General features: G+C 43.1%; 1 protein-coding gene across 2 annotated transcripts; it reads left to right on the top strand.

The window, feature by feature from the left end:
• Positions 1 to 1,708: 1,708 nt before the first annotated feature.
• Positions 1,709 to 22,126, top strand: TAGLN3 (transgelin 3). Of its 2 annotated transcripts, none has more exons than XM_006895342.1 (5): positions 1,709 to 2,079; positions 2,221 to 2,573; positions 3,682 to 3,856; positions 19,847 to 19,949; positions 21,649 to 22,126. In XM_006895342.1, the coding sequence occupies exons 2-5, from the start codon at positions 2,394 to 2,396 to the stop codon at positions 21,788 to 21,790; spliced, it is 600 nt and encodes a 199-aa protein (XP_006895404.1). In that variant the 5' UTR covers positions 1,709 to 2,079; positions 2,221 to 2,393; the 3' UTR covers positions 21,791 to 22,126. The 2 variants fall into 2 exon arrangements, with proteins under 2 accessions (XP_006895404.1, XP_006895405.1); XM_006895343.1 differs by having other exon boundaries at positions 2,392 to 2,573.
• The last annotated feature ends 738 nt before the right edge of the window (positions 22,127 to 22,864 follow it).

The following is a 22,864-nucleotide window of genomic DNA, read 5'->3' on the forward strand; positions in this document are numbered from 1 at the left end:
AACTCTTCCCTAGGAGCTCAAATGGCATAGCCTTTAGAGATTTGTCTGATAACCCAAAGGCAACAGCTTTGGTTCAAGTTCACTGGCAGTTCCAAGGAAGAAAGGTGGACAATCTCCGATTGTGGGATTTACATCCTCCAGCAAACCTGCTGGAGGGTCAGCTACACTTTAGTTCTAACTCATGTTAATGAGCTGATGATACTGACCAAACTCTTCCCTAGACTCTAGTCCCGGACATAGTTCCCATGTGGTGTTGTTATTAGTTTCCATATGTGTTGTTGTTAGTTAGATGGCATCAAATATGAGTCACAGTGATCCTGTGAACAACAGATCTGAACCCTGTCCTACCCTGTGCCATCCTCATCATCTCTAACACACTTGAGCCCATTGCTGCATCACTGTGTCAATCCATCTTGTTGGAGGTCTTCCTCTCTTTTGATAACCCTCTGTTTCCCCCATACCTATAGCTTCCTCAAAGGACAACTCTGTGCAGCATGAAGATCTGCCCCACTTGTGCCTCTTTCTAGACCCACTTCTGTCCTACACGATCCTGGTTCTTTTACAACTACACACTGTTTGTGGAGTTTCTCTCCCAAGTGTCAACTACTGACCACAGTCTTTTCTCTGGCAAACCACCCACATATCCAACTGAGTAACTAAATTTTCATTAGTCCAGGCCCCTGCAGAGCAGGAGATTTTTCTTAATACATCTATTATTTCAAGAGTTGTTTCCTACATAGCTTTTAATCAGTTTTCCACAGGGACTGAGGACCATCTATGTGTTAGAATGACTTTAGCCTGAATCAAGCAAGAATGTTATATATTTCCCCTCTCCCGGTCTCCAAGGTCCGGCTTCTGGTTTGGCACATGTTAGAAACAACAACAAAAGTCCCCATTGCCATTGAGTGGAGAAGAAATGAACCAAAGAACAAATCTATGGGTGGTTTTGTCATGAGACGTACCCAGAGCCTTACACAACACTAAGGAGACTCCATTTCAACTTCCAAATTTCTTACAATTTTGCTTTTTGTCTGCTTATGGCAGACAGTTGGTTACCCCTCCCTCACACTATGTCACTGTGGCTTGATGATTCCTAATTGTATTGAAACAGAATCTTTATGCTTGTCAATACTTTTCACTGTTTTATCTATATTAAGGAAACAATCTCATATAGCTATCACATAAGACAATTAATAGAAAAAGCTAAGGAAAGGTTTACACACACATAAAATCAAGCTTGGAGAGTTTAAGGAGAGTAAAAATTAATAAATAGTTAAGTCGGGTGAAGGGAAAGGCAATTGATAAGAAGAGGTTAATGGATGAGATGTACTAAATTAACTACATGAATCCATAGTAATTGTTATAAAACAATATGCGAATGAAAAGATTTGATTTGTAAGCTGCCACTCAAAAATTAAAAAATAATTCTTCGTACCTTGAACTGTGTTTTACATTTTTAGTGTCTTTTTATTAGATAACCCTGACAAAAACGATATTCTCGCTTTAAATTGAACTGAGAGACAACAGTTTCTCACAGGATGGAAGTTTCAGAGTGAAATCTCCGGCTGAGAGCAGAACAGATTACTGACTGTGGCTCTCGCTCCTGTGGTCCTGCCCCAAGGACAAGGGAAAGTGATTTGCCTTCCCTCGACAGATGGACAGTGGCCTAATGGGTCCTTTCCAGAGGCCCCCAATCCTATTGTGAGGCTGCAGGCTGGTCTGGGAAACAATTGGCCTGTCTCCCCAGAGGAAAGGGAAGAATTGTGTAGTTTGAGAGAGAAGCAGAAAGCAGGAAGGAGGGGGCGGGCTTGACTGACACAGAAGAGGGCTGGCTTTTTGGACGGCTCTTAGCAACAGCCCTGGTTTGACCCTCCTCAGCCCTGAGAAAATCAAATCAGTGTCCCGTTCTTCCATGCATGATGCAGCATCAGCCGCTGCACGTCAGGGCAGCCCTCCTCTTTGCCTGTTAATTACAGGAGCTTTCTGATCCCATGGTTTCTGCTCTTACAAAGTGCTGCTGAGAAGGGGAACCAAACGACTACTGCCCGACCCCTTGCTACTCCGGGTGCCAGCTTGATTGTGAGTCCTCGTACATCAGCCCATCTCTAGGGAAGGCGGGAACTGAGGGGGGGTGGTCCCAGCCGCCTTGACAGGTCACGGCTTTATTCTTTTATTCCAGAGTCATTGGTGCTTGGCTGCGCCTTTCTTTCCCATTTGCAGGTGAAACCCCATTGGCTTCCTCAGCTCCTGGGTTTTAACCACGCCCGGTTTTCTGTCCGCTTGGCTGCCGCTGGGCCGGGCGGACACGCAGCCCCATCCCAGCACGGAGGGAGCCCGGGGGTCGGCGGTGCTATTGTGTGGATGCCGCGCGAGCCCTCTCTTCTCTTGCAGAGATGGCAAACAGGGGCCCGAGCTACGGCTTAAGCCGAGAGGTGCAGGAGAAGATCGAGCAGAAGTATGATGCGGACCTGGAGAACAAGCTGGTGGACTGGATCATCCTGCAGTGCGCCGAGGACATAGAGCACCCGCCCCCCGGCAGGGCCCATTTCCAGAAATGGTTAATGGACGGGACGGTAAGGACCCCGGCTACCTTTGTTGCAGGGACAGTGAGCCAGGAAACCTCCGGGGCCCTTTGTTTGAGCGGCGAGGCTGAGTGAGCTGCTGCTGTCGGCACGCTGGGCGTCTCAGAAAGGATGGGGATGCCTTCATTTCTCCAGACTTGGAGACTTTGGGCTTCCCTCACAATTCCCCAGCTAGTTGGAGAATTCTCCAGTCATCTCACACACGGCAGCTTCCTCCTGAGTTGTTGGTAAATTTAGCTTCCCTTTGCTTCTCCTAAAGAGACAAGAGAGAACTCTTTTCTGTTGTCTTCAAGCTTCTTGGTTCATCTGCTCCTGGGGGCACTTCTTCCCCTGGGGAAATGAGTTAGACAGTAAAACAAAGCAAGGGCTGAGGACTTTGCCATCCATCTGGGAGTCCTGGGTGCTCAGTGTCTGTTTGTTGAACGGATATGTTCTGATGCAACTAAAGGGAGTTCTCCTTTAATAACTGGTGTTCTGACCAGATGCTTGTGTGTATTTAGGGGGCTGGAGATCGTATGCTCCACCGATTCAAACGAGCCCTTGGTTCCCTGCAGGCTGTGATTTACTGTTACATAACTACTACCCTTCTGCTCTAGCTGGTTGCTCGGGATGTGAATTATAGGTGCCTGCATGGGGATTTTCTATTCAGTTCGGTTCTGTTATACATCATTAACAGATACAAGGTGATGATAGAATACTCTTTATGATTGATTGGTCTTTTGATTGAAGAAATGATTTTAGACTCTATCATTTGACCCCCCCCCCATCCACCCACCTCCAAGTCACTAACTCACTTCTCCATTGAAAGTCTGGGATCATGTCCGCCTCCCACTCCATGTCATTGCCTTCCTCTATGTAAACATGCTTTTCCTCACTCAGAAAAGGAAAGGTTGAACCACGGAAGGAAGGAAGCTTCAGGAACAACGTTGGGAATGGCGGTTGCCTAGGTTTTCAGGGTTCAAGGTGGGAGTCCAAGCTTTATTGGGGCCTACAACTTGTATCAAACCTAATGAGCTGTATGTATACCGTGTGGGGCAGATTCAAGTGACCTGCAAACACAAAGGGACACATAGATTCTGTTTCCCCATTCCCTCTGCAGGTCCTGTGTAAGCTGATAAATAGTTTATACCCACCAGGACAAGAACCCATCCCAAAGATCTCAGAGTCAAAGATGGCTTTTAAGCAGATGGAGCAAATCTCTCAGTTCCTGAAAGCAGCAGAGACCTACGGCGTCAGGACCACGGACATTTTTCAGACGGTGGATCTCTGGGAAGGTAAACAGCCTGAGTGCCTGGAGGTTGTGCATCTCCCCTCCCTTGTTGCCCCACCTCTTTGTGAAGCGGGCTCAGCTCTCAGGGTTTCTCCTGCTTTGTGGGTATGTGCAGGGGTTAGTGGGGTGGAGCCTGTTCTCAGCTGTCCACCCCCAGGCACTGTTAGTCTCCCTCATAGAGATACTCTATGACAGGGCCCACACCCCTCTAAGGGAACACACAGTCTAGGACACACAGGAACCCCAGCACACCAACATGTAAACAGAAGCCTCAACTACGAGGAAGCGAAAATGGTTACAGGGATGTCTTTTATTCCTCTTGCTCCTCCTACAGCATACTCCTTCAGAATGTCTTGTAGCTACTGGGAAAGAAGAGAGGCAGGGGGCGAGGACATCTGACTCACCAGCAGCCTGGCTCACAAACAAAGCCAGCTGGGGCGATTTGTCATTCAATTTGAAAAATAAAAAACACCTTAACCTTTCATGAAACCATGATGAGGAGCTTGCTAACCCTACCTTCCAGATGTGTACTCTGCTAAGACAGTCTGACAAGTGTTTTGTTAGATTTCAGAAGTGGCTTGATCATGAAAGCTTATGAAGAAAATCAAATGGCATTTTTGCATATAGCAATGTGAACAGAGACACTTTCAAAGAATTTAGAACTTGTGATGACAGTGCCTAGTGGTCACAGCTCCTTTAATCCAAATAAGTGTGGTGGAGATTGTAATGATGGCATAGGATAGGACAGGGTTCCAATCTGTTGTTCATAGGGTTGCTGTGAGTGGGAGTTGACTGAAAGGCTCATAACAACAACAACAACATTAATGCAATTGTGTTCTTGATGAAGTTTGCCTGAGACACTGAGAGGTCAGGACCAGTCCAAGCAAGGCTGGCAGATTGCATAGAGTCTCACATTTCTCTTGTTGCTGGCTGTCATTGGGGACCCAAACTATAGGATTCCCTGACCAATGACCCAATTGCCTCTTCGGACAGTGAGATTGGATAATAATGGGATTTCAAGGGGTATTCAGCTGATAGTTGAAACAGTTCTAGCAAGGGATCATCTAGTGAAACAACTTGTGAAGAAACAATTATCCCCATAAATCTTCACCTTTCAGTGTTCTTTGGAAAGCTGGTATTTCGTGTTTCTTTCACAGATAAGTGATTCAAACACAAAATGCCAATGAGCTATCCTTGTGTTTTGCTGGTGCTTTGTAATCCAGATATCTGACAGGTTGGGAGTCCTGAACTTGACTCAAAATCACAATGAAATGCTGCAGTCGTGACTTTGTGACTGCTGCAGTGGGCTCAAGCATGTCAGAAATGATGAGAATGACAGGGCAGGGTTCAGATCTTTTGTTCATAGGTTCGCTGTGAGTTGCACTTGACTCAGTGGCATCTAAACGACAACAGCAACATCTAAGTAAAATTTAAAAAAATCAAAGAATTTACCTCAGAGAATAAAAAAGCTATTGATTTTTGCTTGTTCCTATAGACTGAAAATCCTGGATCGTAGTTATACTCTGACATACAAGAAGTTATTAGGAGTCAGAATCAATTAAACTCAGTAATGAGCAAAAGACATTGCGCATGTGTGTTCCTTTCCATTGCCATTCAATTCTCGAAACAATCCCATGAGGTGGTGTGATTTTTCTGTTTCATGGAAGATGTTTCCTTGAAGCTTGGTCATGGCCACTTGAGCACAACAAGTAGCTAGTCTGTAACAGCACTGGAACTCAAATGTAGTGTCTGGTGCTTACCTAGAGCCATAGGTAGCTAGTAGAAGTCCTAACTAGACTATTGTACTATCCCTTGGCCATGGACTTCATTTCTGTCACCTACATCATGAGCATGTTATGACTCATATAGTGACAGGCTGATCAGGAAAGGAGGAGGGAGAGGATGATTCAGGGTCCTGCAGGGGGAAGGATCGAGCCTGCGCACTGTGGGGTTAATGTGAATGGAAGAGGGCCTGGTGAGATCAGAAAAACAGGAAATGTGTAGGCAGAAGAAGGAGCCAGAGAGGAGGATCCTGAGGGGTGGAGTTCTTACCTTTCCCGAGTAATCTGTATTTGCCTTTCTTTTTGTAAGTCATATTACAGCCAAGAGGTGCTGAAAACAAGGGAGTCTGGGGTATAGGGAGCCATAGTCTCTGTCAGACATGGTAAATGAGGTCTATAGCACCTGCCCCAGGCCTGTGTACCAGTTATTGCTTAAGAAGAAGATGAAAAAAAGAAAAGAAAAAAAAGGACGACAGCGGCGACGAATAAGAAATACTCATGTGGCTATTAGCCTGAGATGGGGCTTCAGACAGTTGGATTCCAAGTAGGATAATGCTCTCAGGGAAGACAACTAGGCAGACATTGGCAATCTCAGCCTCAGGGAATAAGATAGATGAAGTTGTAAAGGAAATGAGGGAGGAGACCTACTTGAATAGTGCTATGGCTGAAGTAGAAGGAAGAACTATAGGTAATGATCATAGAGAGGAGGAAAGGGGGTGCTTAGGTGTTACCCCAGGACCTTGTTGGCCCCTCTCAAACAATGACAACAGAGGATGTGGAACTTTCAGAGAGAATCATAAGTTCTGGAGGGGATGCTTTACTCTCTGAAGCTGATGCCAGAACTGGTTACTGTGCAGCAGAACAGGTATTGAGAAATGACAGCAACTAGAGAACCTTAAGTGGTCGCTTCAAGCTGGAGAGTGGGGAATCCTGGCCTTGAGCTACCTCCCGCTGTGAGAACACAGCACAGCGGCATGGATTCAGTGAGCAAAGACGGGTCTTCTCTGAAATAGTTTGGTGGTTGCTCTTGACTTTAAAGGTGATTAGCTGGAATCAAAAGGTTACTGAGGGAAGGATTGACATGTGTTTATGTATCTGAATGCATATGAGGATGTACAAGTTTGTTTGTAAACTACTGGAAAAACTGTTTGCTAAGCTTAATCTCAAATTCTCTCCACTGTCTTAGATAACTGTAGATTTGTGCTGTCCTTATATTTCAGTTTATGACATTAATTCTTTATTCCATCCATTATGGTTGTGGTGGCTGTGGTTACTGTGGCTCCAGCCTCCTTCCTTGGACATCTTTTTCCTTCTCTGCAAGATTTGTATGCTCTCCAGATCTCAGACTCTCTAGTCATGGCCTGGTGTCCATCTTTCTTGCTCTGCACCTTCTTCCCAAACAGGCTTAGTTCGCCCCATGCTGCTTCTACAGTGCAGACCAAGAAACCTGCAGGAGCCCAGCACTGACAAATGCCCTTATCTAAGCATCTTTTCCTCAGGCAGCCAGGGTTGCCAGATGGACCTGCTGTCCTGAAACTGTTGGATACAAGGTGAACTGTTTGAGATGGATTCTCTGGAGCAAACAGAATAAAAGATCTAGATATTTTAAAAAAGAACTCAGAAATGAATGGTCCAGAAAACAACTCAAGTTTGAGGACCTTTTAAACAATGCTACAAAATTGACTCTAGAAGGTTGCTGAGATGATTGGTTCTTTAGTACTACAGCAAGAACAGTTTAGCTTAAAGGAGTGATGGGGTCTATGGAAGTTTCCTCTCAGATGAGAGAAGCAAATGGCCTAGTAGATTATATTCAGAATCAGCTGTAGGTGCCCTGAAAGATGTGGACATCCCAGCTGTCTGTGACTCAGAAGGGAGGGAGCACAGGGGTGCACCCAAGGAAAACTACTTCAGCATCTTGTCTATGAAGGAAAGGGAAGGGTAAAAAAAACGAAAGCTATAGAAAGAGAGATGTTTGTGAGTGTTTATGAAAGAGAGACAGGCAGGTAGAGAGTCAGTCAGAAATTGCTCAGACTTAGTGTCTGGACATATAGAGTGCAAAGGGAAGTTACTGTGGAAGGTATTATAGTAAACAGTGGAGTGCAGGATCTGGAGTCAGTCATCTGACTATGCGGCTCAAACATCTACTCTACTATTAACCAATGAACCTCTCCAAGCATTGATTTTTTCCCAACTGTGAAATAAAAATTATGGGACCTATTTCTTAGGGCTGTTGTGAAAAGTCATTGAGATAATATATTTTGAATGCTTAACATTGTGCCCAACAATAGTTGTCATTGTTATGTGCAGTCAAGTCACTTGTGACTCATAGCAGCTCTATGCACGAAAGCTCTGAACCCTGCCCTATCCTTAGCCAATCTCACTGTCTCCAACACATCTACTCCCATTACCCCATGAGTGTGTCACTCAATCTCATCCGGAGTCTCCCTCTTCTGTGTTGTTCCTCCATATTCCCAAGCATGATGTCATTCTCCAAAGACTGGTCCCTCTTAGTAACATGCCCAAACTATATCAGATGGAGCTTCAAAATCTTTGCCTCCAAGGAACAACTTGGTTTCTCCCTCTCCAGGATAAGCTTGTTTGTTCTCTTGGCAGTCCATGGTATGTTCAACACACTTCTCCAGCACCACAACTCAAAAGCATCCCTTCTTCTTTTGTCATCCTTAGTCACTGTACAGCTCTCTGATGTGTAGCAAGTAATTGAGAAGATCATGGCCTGGATCAGGCACACCTTAGTCTCTAGACTGACATTGTTGCTCTTTAGCACTCTGGAGAGGTCCCTGATGGAAGAATTTCCTAATGCCATGTGTCTTTTGATTTCCTGATTATAGTAGAGTCTGATAAGTATCACCAATATAAAAGTATTTTTACTTATGATTAACATGTCCTTTCTAAGACAACAATAAAGATCTTTCATATTCTGCCCTGAGATAATGGGCTTTATTGATGACCTTACCTGGGAACTGATAAGGTAGCCTGAGTAATCCTTGTCTTCACTGTCATCCATGGTGCCTTCACTTCGTCTTCCATTCTCCAGAATGGCCAGCTTGCTGGGCTGCATAATGGATTTTACTCCTTTATGCTCCTTACCCTCTTTATGCCTTTTGCTATTATACATTCTTTTATCAACTGCAAAGGATTCTGGTCCAGTGGAAATAGCATGAATGCTAGAGTCAGGAGGAGAAGCTTAAACTCTTCTTCAGCACATGGAACTGTATATAGGTTACTTAGCTTCTCAAAACCTCACTCCCCTTCTCACAAGATAGATCTAGTTCTTTTCTCATAGACTCCTTGGCTTATAGGGCTTAAATTGCAAAATGCTTGGCTAGTGCACACTTCATCAATATTGGCATCTCTCCCCTTATTGCCAGTTCTTTAGTCACTGATACATTTTCTGTCTTTTGCATAAACCATATGGCGAGTGTTAGACACTTAGCATGCTGGAATGTCAGCAGACAAAACTCAGACGGATGACATCAAATCCTTTCTTCACTAATCCTAATAATGGAGAGCATCAAAATACAGTGTTTCTTACCTCTCAGCTCCCTTCTCTTTAGTGACTGGGAGGTTGTCATTGAGAGTGAAGAACCCATATAGTGAAAGGCTTACATATATTCTCTAGGAGGTGTCACTGTATGTTTCATTCCTCAACAGCAATCCCTGAGGAGATGTTTCACTCAGTTTGAGAGATTGTAAGGTAGTGGCTTTAGACATCACAGATTCCTGCTACCTCAAGTTTTCTTTTCTGTCAAAACAACCATCATTCTGGGGACATTGTTTACTGTGTTTCTCCTTCAGCAGCAATTCTCAAGCCCAAGTGCATTTAGAATCACCAGAAGAGCTTGTTCAAATAGCACTTTCAAATCCCCGTGAGCCCCTTAACCCTTGGTGTTGGGATTGTTGTTGTGTACGGTTGAGTCAGAACCAGCCCATGGCTGGCCTTCTGGTGAGTTTTCAGAGGCAGTAAATCACACTGGAGATTGCCCATTTTTCTCCTTAGGAGCAGCTGGTAGATTTGAACTGTGTACCTTTGCATTTGAACTGTGTACCTTTGCATTGGCACTGAAATTTCTTACTGTTGTTGTTGTTGATTGCCGTTGAGTCAAACATAAATCGTCATGATCCTATGAACAAAAGTGGTGAAGACTTTCTGTAACTATCAATATTTATCAAAATTCATAGATTTTCCAGAGGCAAATTGTTTAGGAAGTGGATGCCACTCCTGCCTCCAAACTACTTACCAAAATTGGGATTCAAACCCCTCAAAGCTCAGACTCACTGATACTGTGTTGGAACTGACTCATAGGTGACCTTCCTATGAGTTTAGAAGACTGTGAAGCATGGAGGAGGATATAGACCATCTTTCCCACTCAGAATGGCTGGTGAATTTGAACTGCCAGAAAGAGCCTTTGGGTTAGCAGCACAGCTCTCTAAGACCATATCCCCAGAACTCTCCATGGTGGGGCATGGGTCCTGGAATGAGCATTCCAAACTAGCTACTGATTCTGTTCTTCTTGAAACCCCACTTAGAGTAAACACTGCACAGTGTGACTCTCCCTTCCTCAGGCCAAAAAGGCAAACAACAAAAATTCATGAAATCCACACAATAAGGCAACCCAGAATGCAGCAAACTGTACAATGTTTCCCTCTTGATAACAGAACTATGTTCTCCACCTTGGGTAGAAGGCTGAGGACTATATCAGCATCATCATTCAGGAAAAAAAGGAATGTTCTCTTCACCTTCTACCTGCCTTCTCTGCAAGTCTTGGGAAAATGAAAGCCAGTGCATATTTCAAAGCATTACTGTCATAATTGAGGGGATGATGGTAATACAGATAAATAGTAATTGATTCTACATTAAAAAAAGTTATAGTGATGAATCATAACTGGTATAAAATACAAGTAGCGCTTGAATCAAATGATTTTAAATAAAGACTGGTTTTTGGTATTAACGGTAGAAACATAAAATAGAGAATGGTCTGTCTTTTTTATCGCCAGAGACTTCTCTTATTGCCTTCGTTGTCAAGCACGACTCATAGCGACCCTATGAACAAAAGGCCTGAAGCCTTTCTATAACTGTCTACATTTATGAAAGTTCATAGAGTTTCTGGTGGCATGTTGTTTAGCAAGTAAATAGCACTAATTTTATTAGCATTAAGAATTCCAGGAGAATAAGGGTGCAGGATCCTTACCCTTGCTCCTAGGGATTGGAATTGGATCATTTGAAGTGCAAGACCATATTTTGGGAAGCATTGCTTTGGAACACTCTGCTGTCAATCAGTTGCTAGCTGAACTTCTGAAAAGCCTGGCAAAACTACTACGCCACAAGCTTACTTTAAAACGTCAACATTAGCCTTGTACCATGACATTGTTACAGGCCATCCCGTCAACGTCTTTGAACAGATCTGAACCCTGCCCTATCCTGCACTGTCCCCACTATCTCTGATATGCTCGAGCCCGTTCTTACCGTCACTGTGTCAACCCATCTTGTTGAGGCTCTTCCTCTCTTCTCTGATTGTCCACCATTCTCAGCATGGTGTCTTTTTCTGAGGACTAACTTCTCCTGACAACATGTCCAAAGCAAATGAGATGAAGTTTCACTACCCTTGCTTCTAAAGAGCACCTTGGCTGCACTTACTTGAAGACAGACTTATTTTTTCTTTTGACACTCCATGGAATATTCAATATTCTTCTCTAACACCATAATTCAAAGACAGCAGACCTGTGTTCATGGAAATCTATCTCATCCTCTTTTACATGTCATTTCTCTGACAATCTGTGGTCTCTTTCTTAGATCACTACCAGGACTTCATCTCATCTGCTTGTTAAAGTGTTGCCATGAAAGAATGGTGATGAACAATGGCTTTCCAGCTACCTGAGAAGCCCTAGGAATTCACCCAGGGATCCTGGGGTGACTTGCAGGAAGCAGAGGGATTCCAAGCTCTCAGCACTCTGGGCCAATTTTCAGCTTGGACCAGAGCCCGTCTCATTATGGTTTTACTATTGCATGCGGAGAAAGATATCTCTGAAGAAGGGAGTTATTGCTTAACAGATATTTAGTACTATGATATATCAAGCATTAGATTGTTTTCAAAGATTAAGAATCTAAGTATTGGAGAAGTGCTTGGCAGTCCTTCTACTTACATCAGAACCTTCTCCAGAGATTGCCCCAGGGTGTAAACTTTTTAAGATCCTCAGGTAAGATCTATCTAGTTTAGGAATCATCATCAGGTTAGACCCACATTTCCCAGACATGCCTTATGTAATGAGTCACTTAAGCAGCCTACTAAAAATAAAGACTTTCAGGTCCCACCCCAGGCTTACCGAATCAATTTCTCAGAGAAATATCCTCAACAGTCATTCCCCTCCCATTATTGGTATGATATTTTTTTAAGTGTTATTTAGCACAGAGGCAATTATGAACAATTTGCATACCAAAATTCTAAACATTCCTTTCCAAATCCCAGGCTTTCTAGCTTTATCTCAAATTGCTGACAAACTTCTACATTATGAATGCCATTGATTACAATTTAGCATTATACACACTGCACACTCAAATGTCCTGCCTTCTACAGAACATACCAAGTTATCAAGTAAACTGTTTTACCCTACTTCACTATGTAATACAATGTGCACAGTTCTGATAGGTAGGGCTATGATGGGGGAGTGGTTTCTTTAAAAAGCAATTCTACTAAAAAAAAAAAATCAAATATGGAATAGAAATAATTTAAAATATTCAGGGCATATAAATGCAGGATGATGGCTGCAAATTGCCATAAAGTCTGCTTTATATTATGAGTCATGTGAAATCCTCCTCCCCATGCAGTGTTTCCATGACACTCGAGACAGTCAAAGGCCTCTATCTTTTTGTTATACGAAACAAACCCCCAGACCTAGTGGTAAGAAGCTGTGCTGCAATCCCGAAGGTTTGTAGTTTGAATCCACCAGATGCTCCACTGGAGAAGGAAGGACAATCTCTTCCTGTGTCAGTCGGATCCATTCGATGGTAGACAATAAGGGGGGGGGGGGATAGAAACAAACAAGCAAACCAGAAAATAATTTCATCTCTTAAAGAGAAACATTTACATGTTAAAAACGGGATAAAGTGCTTTCGGCTTTCGGCTCGGAGGCGGCCTCGGTGCAACTTTTTTCAGTCGTCCCGCATCTGGGTTCATCCAACACCAGCCGCCTCCGCCATGCCACCCAAGTTCGACCCTAACGAGATTAAAGTCGTGTACCTGAGGTGTACCGGTGGGGAAGTCGGTGCCACTTCCGCTCTGGCCCCCAAGATCGGCCCCCTGGGTCTGTCTCCAAAAAAGGTTGGTGATGACATTGCCAAGGCCACCGGTGACTGGAAGGGACTAAGGATTACAGTGAAACTGACCATTCAGAACAGACAGGCCCAGATTGAAGTAGTGCCTTCTGCCTCTGCTCTGATCATCAAAGCCCTAAAGGAACCACCCAGAGAGAGAAAGAAGCATAAAAATACTAAGCACAGTGGAAATATCACTTTTGATGAGATTGTTGGCATTGTCTGGCAGATGCGACACCGGTCTTTAGCCAGAGAACTCTCTGGAATTATTAAAGAGATCCTGGGAACTGCCCAATCTGTGGGCTGCAGTGTTGATGGCCGTCACCTCATGACATCATAGAAGACATCAACAGTGGTGCTGTGGAATGCCCAGCTAGCTAAGGAACTACAGATGAAAATATTTCAATAAAGGATCATTTGTTAACAAAAAAAAAAAAAATGGGATAAAGTGAGATTTCCTCCTTAAAAAATATCTTTGTTGTTGTTGCTTGGTACCATTGAGTCAACCACTGCTCTGAACCAGCCGATCAACAACAGATCAAACCTTGGCCTCTCCTGCACCATCCTCACCACCTCACCAAGCTCAAGCTTGTTGCCATCACTGTGTCAACCCATCTTATCGAAGGCCCTCTTCTCTTTCCCTGACCCTCTACCTTTCGCAACATGATGTCTTTTTCTAAGAAGTGGCTTCTTTTGATAACATGCCCAAAGTGTGTGAGATGAACTTTCACCATCTTTGCCTCTAAGGACCATCCTGGTTGCACTTCCTCCAAGATATATTAGTTTGTTTTTTTTTCTCTTCTCCAACATCATAATTCAATGACATCAATTCTTCTGTCATCATTACTTCTTGTCCAACATTCACATGCATAGAAAGTAATTTAAAAGATCACGGCTTGGATCAGGTGCACTGGGTCTTTATACTAACACCCTTGCTGGTAGCACTTTGGAAAAGTCCTTGACAGAAGATTTTCCCCAATGTAACCTTTCTTTTATTTATACTGTTGCCTCCATGTGTATTGATTCTAGATCCAAGGAAAATGAAATTGTTGACAGATTCAATCATTTCCATCTGTGATTAAGTCCAGTGGTGAATGTATATCTTTTCTTGATGTTGAGATGTAATTCATGTTAAAGGCTATAATCTTTGAGTTTCTTTTTTTTAAAATTTTATTTTTATTTCATTATTTTTTGTGTGTACTGTCGAATCAGATCTGACTGATACAGGAAGAGATTGTTCCTCCTTCTCCAGCAGAGCATCTGGTGGATTTGAACCATGTACCTCTGAGATTGCAGTGCAGCTTCTTGCCACTAGGCCACTAGAGCTCGCCAATCTTTGATTTTTCTTAAGTGCTTCAAGACTTCTTAATTTTTAGCAAACAGGGTTGTCATCTGCATAACACAAGTTTTTGATGAATCTTTCTCCAATTCTGATTTAACATCCTTCTTCATATTGTCCATCTTCTTGAATAATTTATTCAGCATATAGACTGAAGAGGTACAGAGAAAGGAAACAGCCCTGATGCATACCCTTCCTGATTTTAAACCATACAGCGCTCTCTTGTTCTTTCTGGACAACTGCTTTTTGGTGTAGGTATAGATTTCCCATCAACACAGTTAAGAGTTCTAATATTTCCATTCTTCTCAATATTGTCCATAATTTATTATGATACACACAGTCAAATGCATAGTCAATAAACACAGGTAAGCATCTTTCTGATATTCCCATTCTCCTAGGATAAGTATAGAGTCACAACTTACGGTTCTAGATTCCATGATATTTTACCCTTGCCCCCGCTTTATTTTGTTGGTGTTTTCTGGGTACATAGAGTAAATACAAGAGCTAGCTGTTTTTGAAGGATCCCAGGTCTACAATTTAACTAATCTTGTTTCATCATCTCTTAATTCAAAGAAGTATCCATAGCTATGTTGCTGCGCTTAAACCATAGTCTGGATATGTTAGACCAGCTATTTCCAACTGTTGGAATTTGCCCTTGTGCAACTTGTATAACACAGAGATGCATAAAATACTCCCAATATAACTGATTATAATGAACCATCTTTTCCTGGGTTTAATAATTTCTCTGTAGTTTCTTTAGTTCCCCCTCCCCTCCCTTTAGGTTCTCCTTTGGAAGGAGGAGTGGCATCCACTTCCGTAATAGCTTGCCTCCGGAAACCCTGTGAGCCTGGAGAGAGGATGAAAGGCACCCAAGCGTCGAGGACTCTCCTTCATAGGGTTGCTATGAGCTGTCTGCGACTTGACGGCACTTAACAACAACAACAAGATTCTCCTTAATGACTCATTACTTAAGCATAAATGCTCTTTCTCTTTCAGAATATGAGAGTGATCCTTTAGAATATCATCATGGTAGTACAATTAGGATAAGTTGCTGTTAAGTGCTATCTCCTTGGTTCTGATGCATAGCAAGCCCATGAACATCAAAATGAAATGTTTCCCAATCCTGTGTCATCCTCGCTGTTGCTGTGACTGAGCCTGTTGTTGCAGTCACTGTGTCAGGACATGTTGCTGAGAGGATTGCTTTTTCCTCTCTGACCCTACGCATGCGGGTCTTCTCCAGAAGATTCTCCCTTCTGATAACGTATCCAAACTCAGTGACCAATGTCTTGCCATCCTCACTTCTAAGGGACATTCTGACTGTCCTTATTCCAAGACAGATGTGTTCCTTCTTCTGACAATCTATGGTATGTTTGGTCTTCTTCCTCACCATCATAATTCAAGTGCATCAACTCTTGTTTGGTCTTCTTTATGTATTGTTCAGCTTTCCCATTCATATGAAGCAACTGGAAATATCATGGCTTACTTCAGTCATACTTTAGCTGTCACAGTGATACTTTTACTCTTTAGCACTTTAAAAGAAGTCTCTTAAACAACAGATGTGCCTGATGTAATATGACATTTGATTATTTCTTTGACTGTTGCTTCCATATGAATTGAAGCTTAACATCAAGAAAACAAAAATTCTCACCACATTATTGTGATAGATGGTGAAGAGATTGAAGTTATTAACAGCTTTCGTTTGTTTGGCTCCACAATCAACACTCTTGGCACTAGCAGCCAGGAAATGAAAAGATGTATTGCACTGAGAAAGTCTGCTGTCAGAGACCCCTCCAAAGTACTGAAGAGCAACGATGTCAGTCTGGAGAATAAGGTGCACCTAATACAGGCCATGGTCTTTGTAATTACTTGCTATGCATCAGAGAGCTGGGATGATAGAAGGAGAATTGATGCCTTTGAGCTGTGGTGTTGGAGAAGAGTATTAAGTATACCATGGACTGCTAAAAGAATGAACAGGTTCATCCTGAAGAGGGTTAAACCAGGCTGTTCTTTGGAGGCCAGAATTCTGAAGCTTCGTCTGACATACTTTGGACATGTTGCAAGGAAGGACCAGTCCTTGGAGAGAGACATCATGCTTGGGAGGGTGGAGGGATGGCGCAGGAGAGGAAGACCCTCGATGAGATGGATTGATTAAATGACTGGGGTAGTGGGAGTAGGTGTGTCAAAGACATTAAGATTGGCACAGGATAAAGGAGGGTTTAGGGCTGTTGTACATAGGGTCGCTATGAGTTGCACGTGACTCGACGGCACACAACAACAACAATAACAACAACATTGCTTCCATGGTTATTGATGGTAGATCCAAGTAAAATTAGATCATTGACAACTTCAAACTTCTATTTATCCTGATATTGCTTATTAGTCCAGTCGGGGACTTTTATGTCCTTTACGTTGAGGTATAACGCATATTGAAAGCTGTAGTCTTTTCTTGGCATCAGTATGTGCTTCAAGTTTTTGTTTTCCACAAGCTAGAGTGCCTGCACATTGCAGTTTGTTAATCAATCCTTCTTCAACCCTGGAATACATTTACTAGTTTATAGGAATGCTATTCATCTGAGGAAGAGATGGGTCATCCGACAACCTCTGTGTTTCCTACCATATTATCAGTGTTTTTTGTGCAACCCCATTCCATTTGCTGTCTGTACAATCAATTCTTTACCACCCGAGCTGCTTCTTGAATCTTGGAAAATCTTTGTTGAGAGTTCAGCTCCTTCATATCCATGCTGCAGAAAATCAATGGTTAATGCAGGAGGTGGGGGTAGAAGAGTGAGGAGAAGGGAAAAGGCGCTCCTGTCTCTCCCTTTTCTCTTGGACTAAGTGAACATCCTGGATTGGGCTTCCTTTGTGGCCTGAATTGTTGATTTTATTACAGTTCCTAACCCATGCTCCCTCTCCATCTGCCTTTCCCTGTAATTCTGTATTCCCTGGTGGCTGAATTGCAGTAGTCCAGCTAGAGACATGCAGATGGTTCACTCAGGCTCAAGAGGCCTTTTCATATTTGCCCTTTCCCTTCTAAGCCCCCCTTGGGCTGAATGAGACCTTCCTTCCTGATCCTATGCTGGTTGGTGTCTGCCGTGTGTACTTGTGCCTTTCACAGACCTTTGCTTTGCACTAAATGACAGCATTAGTCTTTCTCTTGCTCACTCTCACTCTTCTCTCTTCCACCCACAAACCAGTTATTTATTGTTTCCATTGAACTTCCTTCAAGCAGCACAAAATGAAGAGCCTATCATTTGTGTCAAATTGAGTGCTTTCTGCGTTACTTTGCACACACACCCCCCTTTTCCCAGCTCTGGTCTGTGCAGCTTCATGAATACACAATTCCATGCACTTGGCTGATTTTAGACCCTTTTAACCTAGATAAAATAAACGAGAGAGAGAGAAAAAAGGAGCCACTTGAGATTTGATGCAGTTAACCCTTCCTACCAACTTCTTTTCCAGTTTTGTTTTTCCTTTTTTTTCATTCCTGAGAAACCATTTTTCTTCTGCAGAATCACCATGCCAGCTCAGCTACAGCATCTCCTTCCCCAGATCATCCACAAGACCTTCTCTCCTCTACTACGTGGTTGTTGTTGTTAAGTGCTGTCGAGTCACTTGCGACTCATAGCGACCCTATGTACAACAGCTCTGAAGCCTGCCCTGTCCTGCGCCAATCTCACTGACTCCGACACACCTATTCCCATTGCCCCAATTTCTGTTTTAATCTATTTCATCCGGGGTCTTCCTATCCTGTGCTATCCCTCCACCCTTCCGAGCATAATGTCCTGCTCCAAGGACTGGTCCCTCCTGACCACATGCACAAAGTATGTGAGACAGAGCTCAAAATCCTAGCCTTAAAGGAGAAACTTGGTTTCACTCTCTCCAAGACAGGCCTATTTGTTGGTAGAACCCATCAAAACAAAGTTGCTTAGTGTAAGGACCAACTTATTAAAGAGCTTCTAGGTGCTTGGAATGTTTTACTCATGCAAAGTCTATATACGTGTTAGAAACTGGACGTCTCCAGTTGTTGTTGTTATGTAACGTCGAGTCACCTGTGACTCATAATGACACTGTGCACAATACTTCTGAGCCCTGCCCTGTCCTGAGCCAATCTCACTGCCTCTGATACATCTATCCCTTTACCCAGTTCCTGTGTCAATTCATCTCCTCCAGGGTCTTTCTCTCTTGCATTGTCCCTCCACTCTTCCAAGCGTGATGTCTTTCTTCAAGGACTGGTTCATCCTGTCAACATGCCCAGAGTACGTCAGATGGAGCTTCAAAATCTTTGCCTCCAAGGAGAAACTTAATTTCATCCTCTCCAGGACAGATTTGTTTGTTCTCTTGGCAGTCTATGGTATGTTCAATGCTCTTCTCGAGCACCACAACTCAAAGACATAGGTTCTTCTTCTGTCACCCTTAGTCATTGTCCAGCTTTCCGATGTACATAGCAAGAAATTGTGAAGACCATGGCTGGATCAGGCATGCCTTAGTTGCTATACTGTCATCGTTGCTCTTCAGAATTGTTGTTGTTGTTGTTATGTGCCGTCGAGTCGTTTCTAACTCATAGCGACCCTATGCACAACAGCCCTAAACCCTGCTCTATCCTGAGCCAACCGCACCGCCTCTGACACACCCATCCCAATTACCCCAGTCACCGAATCAATCCATCTCATAGAGGGTCTTCCCCTCCTGCGCTGTCCCTCCACCCTCCCAAGCATGATGTCCCTCTCCAAGGACCCGTCCCTCCTGGCAACATGTCCAAAGTATGTCAGATGAAGCCCCAGAATCCTTGCCTCCAAGGAGCAGCTTGGTTTAATCCTCTCCAAGATGAATCTGTTTGTTTTCCTGGCAGTCCATGGTGCATTCAGTACCCTTCTCCAGCACCACAGCTCAAAAGCATCCACTCTCCTTCTGTCCTCCCTAGTCATTGTCCAACTCTCTGATGCATAACAAGCGATTGCAAATACCATGGCCTGTATCAGGCGCACCTTAGTCTCCAGAGAGACACTGTTGCTCCTGAGTACCTTTGAGAGGTCCCTAACAGCAGACTTTCCCATCGCGATACGCTTTTTGATTTCCTGACTGCTGGTGCCAAGAGTGTTGACTGTGGAGCTGAGCAAAGTGCTGTCATGGATATCTCCAGTATCTACCATATAAACCATTAGAATTGCTTCTGATTTGTACTGACTTTTCACTGGGTTTCTGAAGATATCAGTCTTTATAGGAAATGACTTCTCATCTTTATCTCAAAAAGCAGCTGGTAGATTTGAATAGCTGACCTTTAGGTTAACAACCTACTATATACTACATCACTAGAACTCCTATTATCTATAGAGAGAATAATCAATCAGGCTATTTTAAAAATTCCTTTGTAAGAAGTTTGTGTATGGTTGTCTTAGGGATACATTGGGAAATTATTCAAACTTCCTCTTATTATTTTGATATGATTGCCTCTATCAGTATTTCCATGGTGAAAGTCCAGCTCTGTTTTTCCAAAACCCCTTGGCTTGACACATATTTGGCTTTGATCTCTTTGTTGGCTCCTAGGAAAGGACATGGCAGCTGTGCAGCGGACCCTGATGGCTCTAGGGAGTGTTGCAGTCACGAAGGATGATGGGTGCTATCGGGGAGAGCCTTCCTGGTTTCACAGGTAGGAAAGCTCAGAGTCTTAGAACACAAAACAATTGCAACCAGAAGATGTTGAAGCCTTTATGCCAAACTCCTTGGAGCAAAATTGTTCCTTCCTTCCTTCCTCTCTCTCTCTCTCTCTATCTCTCTCCAGAACACTGTGGCAATAAGCTTTAGGCTATAACTGAGCCATTAGTCTCCATAAAACATTTAGTACAGCATCCCACTCTGAACAGAAATGTTTCACCCTTAACCTACCAGGTACCCAGAACCTTCAGCTTAGACAGAGTTTTATGTCTCCTGAGATTAAGATGGACTGGATAGCCTCATCAGAGGTGACTTGATATCTAAACTCAGTTTTATTATGACCTTCACTTTCTTGAATGTAAAAAAATAATTTTTTTTTTACTCTAAATAAAGTGTAAATAGTAAAGTGAACTAGGTGCCTGGTGGGTTACACAGTCAATCGTAGCTTGAATCCACCAGCTACGGAGAAAGATGAATAATTTCCTCCTGTGTAATTTATAGCCTTTAAAAACCCACTGGAGGGTCAGCTATGAATCAGTTCTAACTCAATGGCAATGAATTTGAGTCTTTAAATATATGTCCTAATTGTCCTAGTTAATGCCTATTATCCAAAAATATTTTTAATAGTACCTCTTGGTTTAGCTAATAAATAAGAGGATTTTGAAAAGAACTTTCCCCAGTTAATATTTGTGCCTATGGAAGAAGAGCTTAAAACCAAACCCAGTAGCTTAATGATAAACAAAGAAAAAAGTAATAATTTCTCTGAACCTCATATGTTCTCCTTACAGTTATGAAATAAGCTTGTGTTATTTTAAAGAACCCTGCTCTGAAAATAGGGAGCTAACGAGTGGTCGAACGTGTAAGGACTTGTGTTTCTAATCCAAAGGCAGATGGTTAAAATACACTAGCTGCTCCATAGGAGAAATATGGGCAAACTTCTCTTGTGGGATTTATAACCTCTGAAAACCAACTAGAGGGTCAGCTGTGAGTCACTTCTGACCCCATAGCAATGAGTAAGTGAGTGAGCTCTGAAAGTCATGATTTTTACAGAAAAGTTTACTCACCCTGCATGTAGAGTGATACATCTATCTAGGTTAACTTCGAGCTTCTTCAGCGCTAAAACATTGCTTCTTTCTATGGCACGGTTGTTGTTAGGTACTATGGAGATGTAACTGACTCATAGCTGACCTATCAGTTTTTCATAGGCTGCAAATCACACAGGAGTTGATTGTCCATCTTTCTCCTATGAAGTATCTGGTGGATTTAAGCCATCTACCTTTGAGGTACACAACTCCATGCTGCCAGGCATACTGCAGACTAATCTCTGGTCCTATATAAAGAATGGGATTCATGAGAAAGAAACTCCCTTTTCCTTTCCTGAGGACTTGAGATGGCTGTGAGAGAGGGTGAGAAGCTTCTGGCTTAAAGGATATAAAATAATGGCGGATAACCTGAAGAGGAAGAAGGGGAAAGACGGAAACTGGGAGGGAAGTCCCAGAGAAGTACCACTGATTCATTTGTTCTTTTGCTGGAAATTCTCAAAAATTATATGGGCTTCTAACATGGAGGGAATTTATGTATCTGCTGATGAGGACCTGTTCTCTCAAACTAGTGACCTCATTTGTCCAAGAGCAATTTTAGGATGGGTGTGAAAGTTGTCTGAATGACGATTCTATCTCATTCCCTTTGCCCAGGAAAGCCCAGCAGAACCGGAGAGGCTTTTCAGAGGAGCAGCTTCGCCAGGGACAGAACGTAATAGGCCTCCAGATGGGCAGCAACAAAGGAGCGTCCCAGGCGGGCATGACAGGGTACGGGACCCCCAGGCAGATCATGTAAGACGCCGGTCCCTGCTTCCTGTAGAGAGGATGAATATTCCACACCACCACCACGGTCTCTGGAAAAAAATTAGTTAGTCACCTTCTGACCTTCTCTCGTTCTCAAAGCCTCCTGTTCTTGGTTTTCGCAAGTGCTGCATTTTTGCTGAGAATCCACGTTGCCTACTGCTGCCACCTTCTGTTCATTTAGAACTATGCAAAGACTCCGCTTCCTCTTCCTGAGCTCCATTTTTGCCCTAAGGCCCTTTATTTATTTATTTACTTATTTATTTGCCAATGATTTTACTCCTCAACTTATAGAATACACCTAATAAACAAATTAGTCTTGTGTCTTAAAGTGTAAAGTTTATTCTTGGTCTTAAGGGCTTTACAAACAGGGATTTCCCCCCCCCCCTTCTGTTACTCTAGAGTTCAGCCAAAACCCCCCACTGCTGTAGAGTTAGTTGATTGCAGCTCATAGTGACTCCGCAGAGCAAAACAAAACTTCTTCGCTGGGTTTCAGATATTGTAAATCTCAATTGGGGTGACAGTTTTATCTTTCTCCAGGGGAGCAGCTGATGGATTCCAATTTCTAACCTATCAGCTGCTCAATGCTTACGTCACTGTGTCACCATTGTATACCATCAGAACTGACTTGTAGATGACCCTTCAGAGGGTTTTCAAGGGCAGTTAAGCCCACAAGGGAAAGCCCAGCTTTTTTCCTGTGGAGCCGCTGGTGGATTTGAACCATTTGCCTCGATGTTGATAGCACAATCCCTTACCACTAGGCTACTAGAATTCCCCGTGCCACCAGGGAAAGATGGAAATAAACTGTAGCTGTAAAATATAAATTAGTTACAAGGATGCTTTTACATGTCTGTAATATTCATATAATGTTCATCTTGGCACGTGGTGGCCTAGCGGGTAATTGTGAAGCCAACGCAAAGGCAGATGGTTGCAATCTACCAGCTGCTTCATGGAAGAAAGATTGACAGTCTCCTTCAGGACAATTTATAGCCCCTGAAAGCACACTGTAAAGTCAGTTATGAGTTCTGACTTGACTGCAGTGAATTTTGAGGTGAGTAAGAGTTTAAGA

The sequence above is a fragment of the Elephantulus edwardii genome, unplaced genomic scaffold (assembly GCF_000299155.1).
Source record: "Elephantulus edwardii isolate Elephantulus edwardi_28Jun2011 unplaced genomic scaffold, EleEdw1.0 scaffold00165, whole genome shotgun sequence".
In the NCBI taxonomy this organism is placed as follows: Eukaryota; Metazoa; Chordata; class Mammalia; order Macroscelidea; family Macroscelididae; genus Elephantulus; species Elephantulus edwardii.

Coding starts and splice junctions, on each gene's coding strand:
- TAGLN3 (XM_006895342.1), top strand. CDS start 2,394: ATGGCAAACAGGGGCCCGAGCTACGGCTTAAGCCGAGAGGTGCAGGAG. Junction 2,574..3,681: donor AATGGTTAATGGACGGGACG/GTAAGGACCCCG, acceptor TTCCCTCTGCAG/GTCCTGTGTAAGCTGATAAA. Junction 3,857..19,846: donor GACGGTGGATCTCTGGGAAG/GTAAACAGCCTG, acceptor GTTGGCTCCTAG/GAAAGGACATGGCAGCTGTG.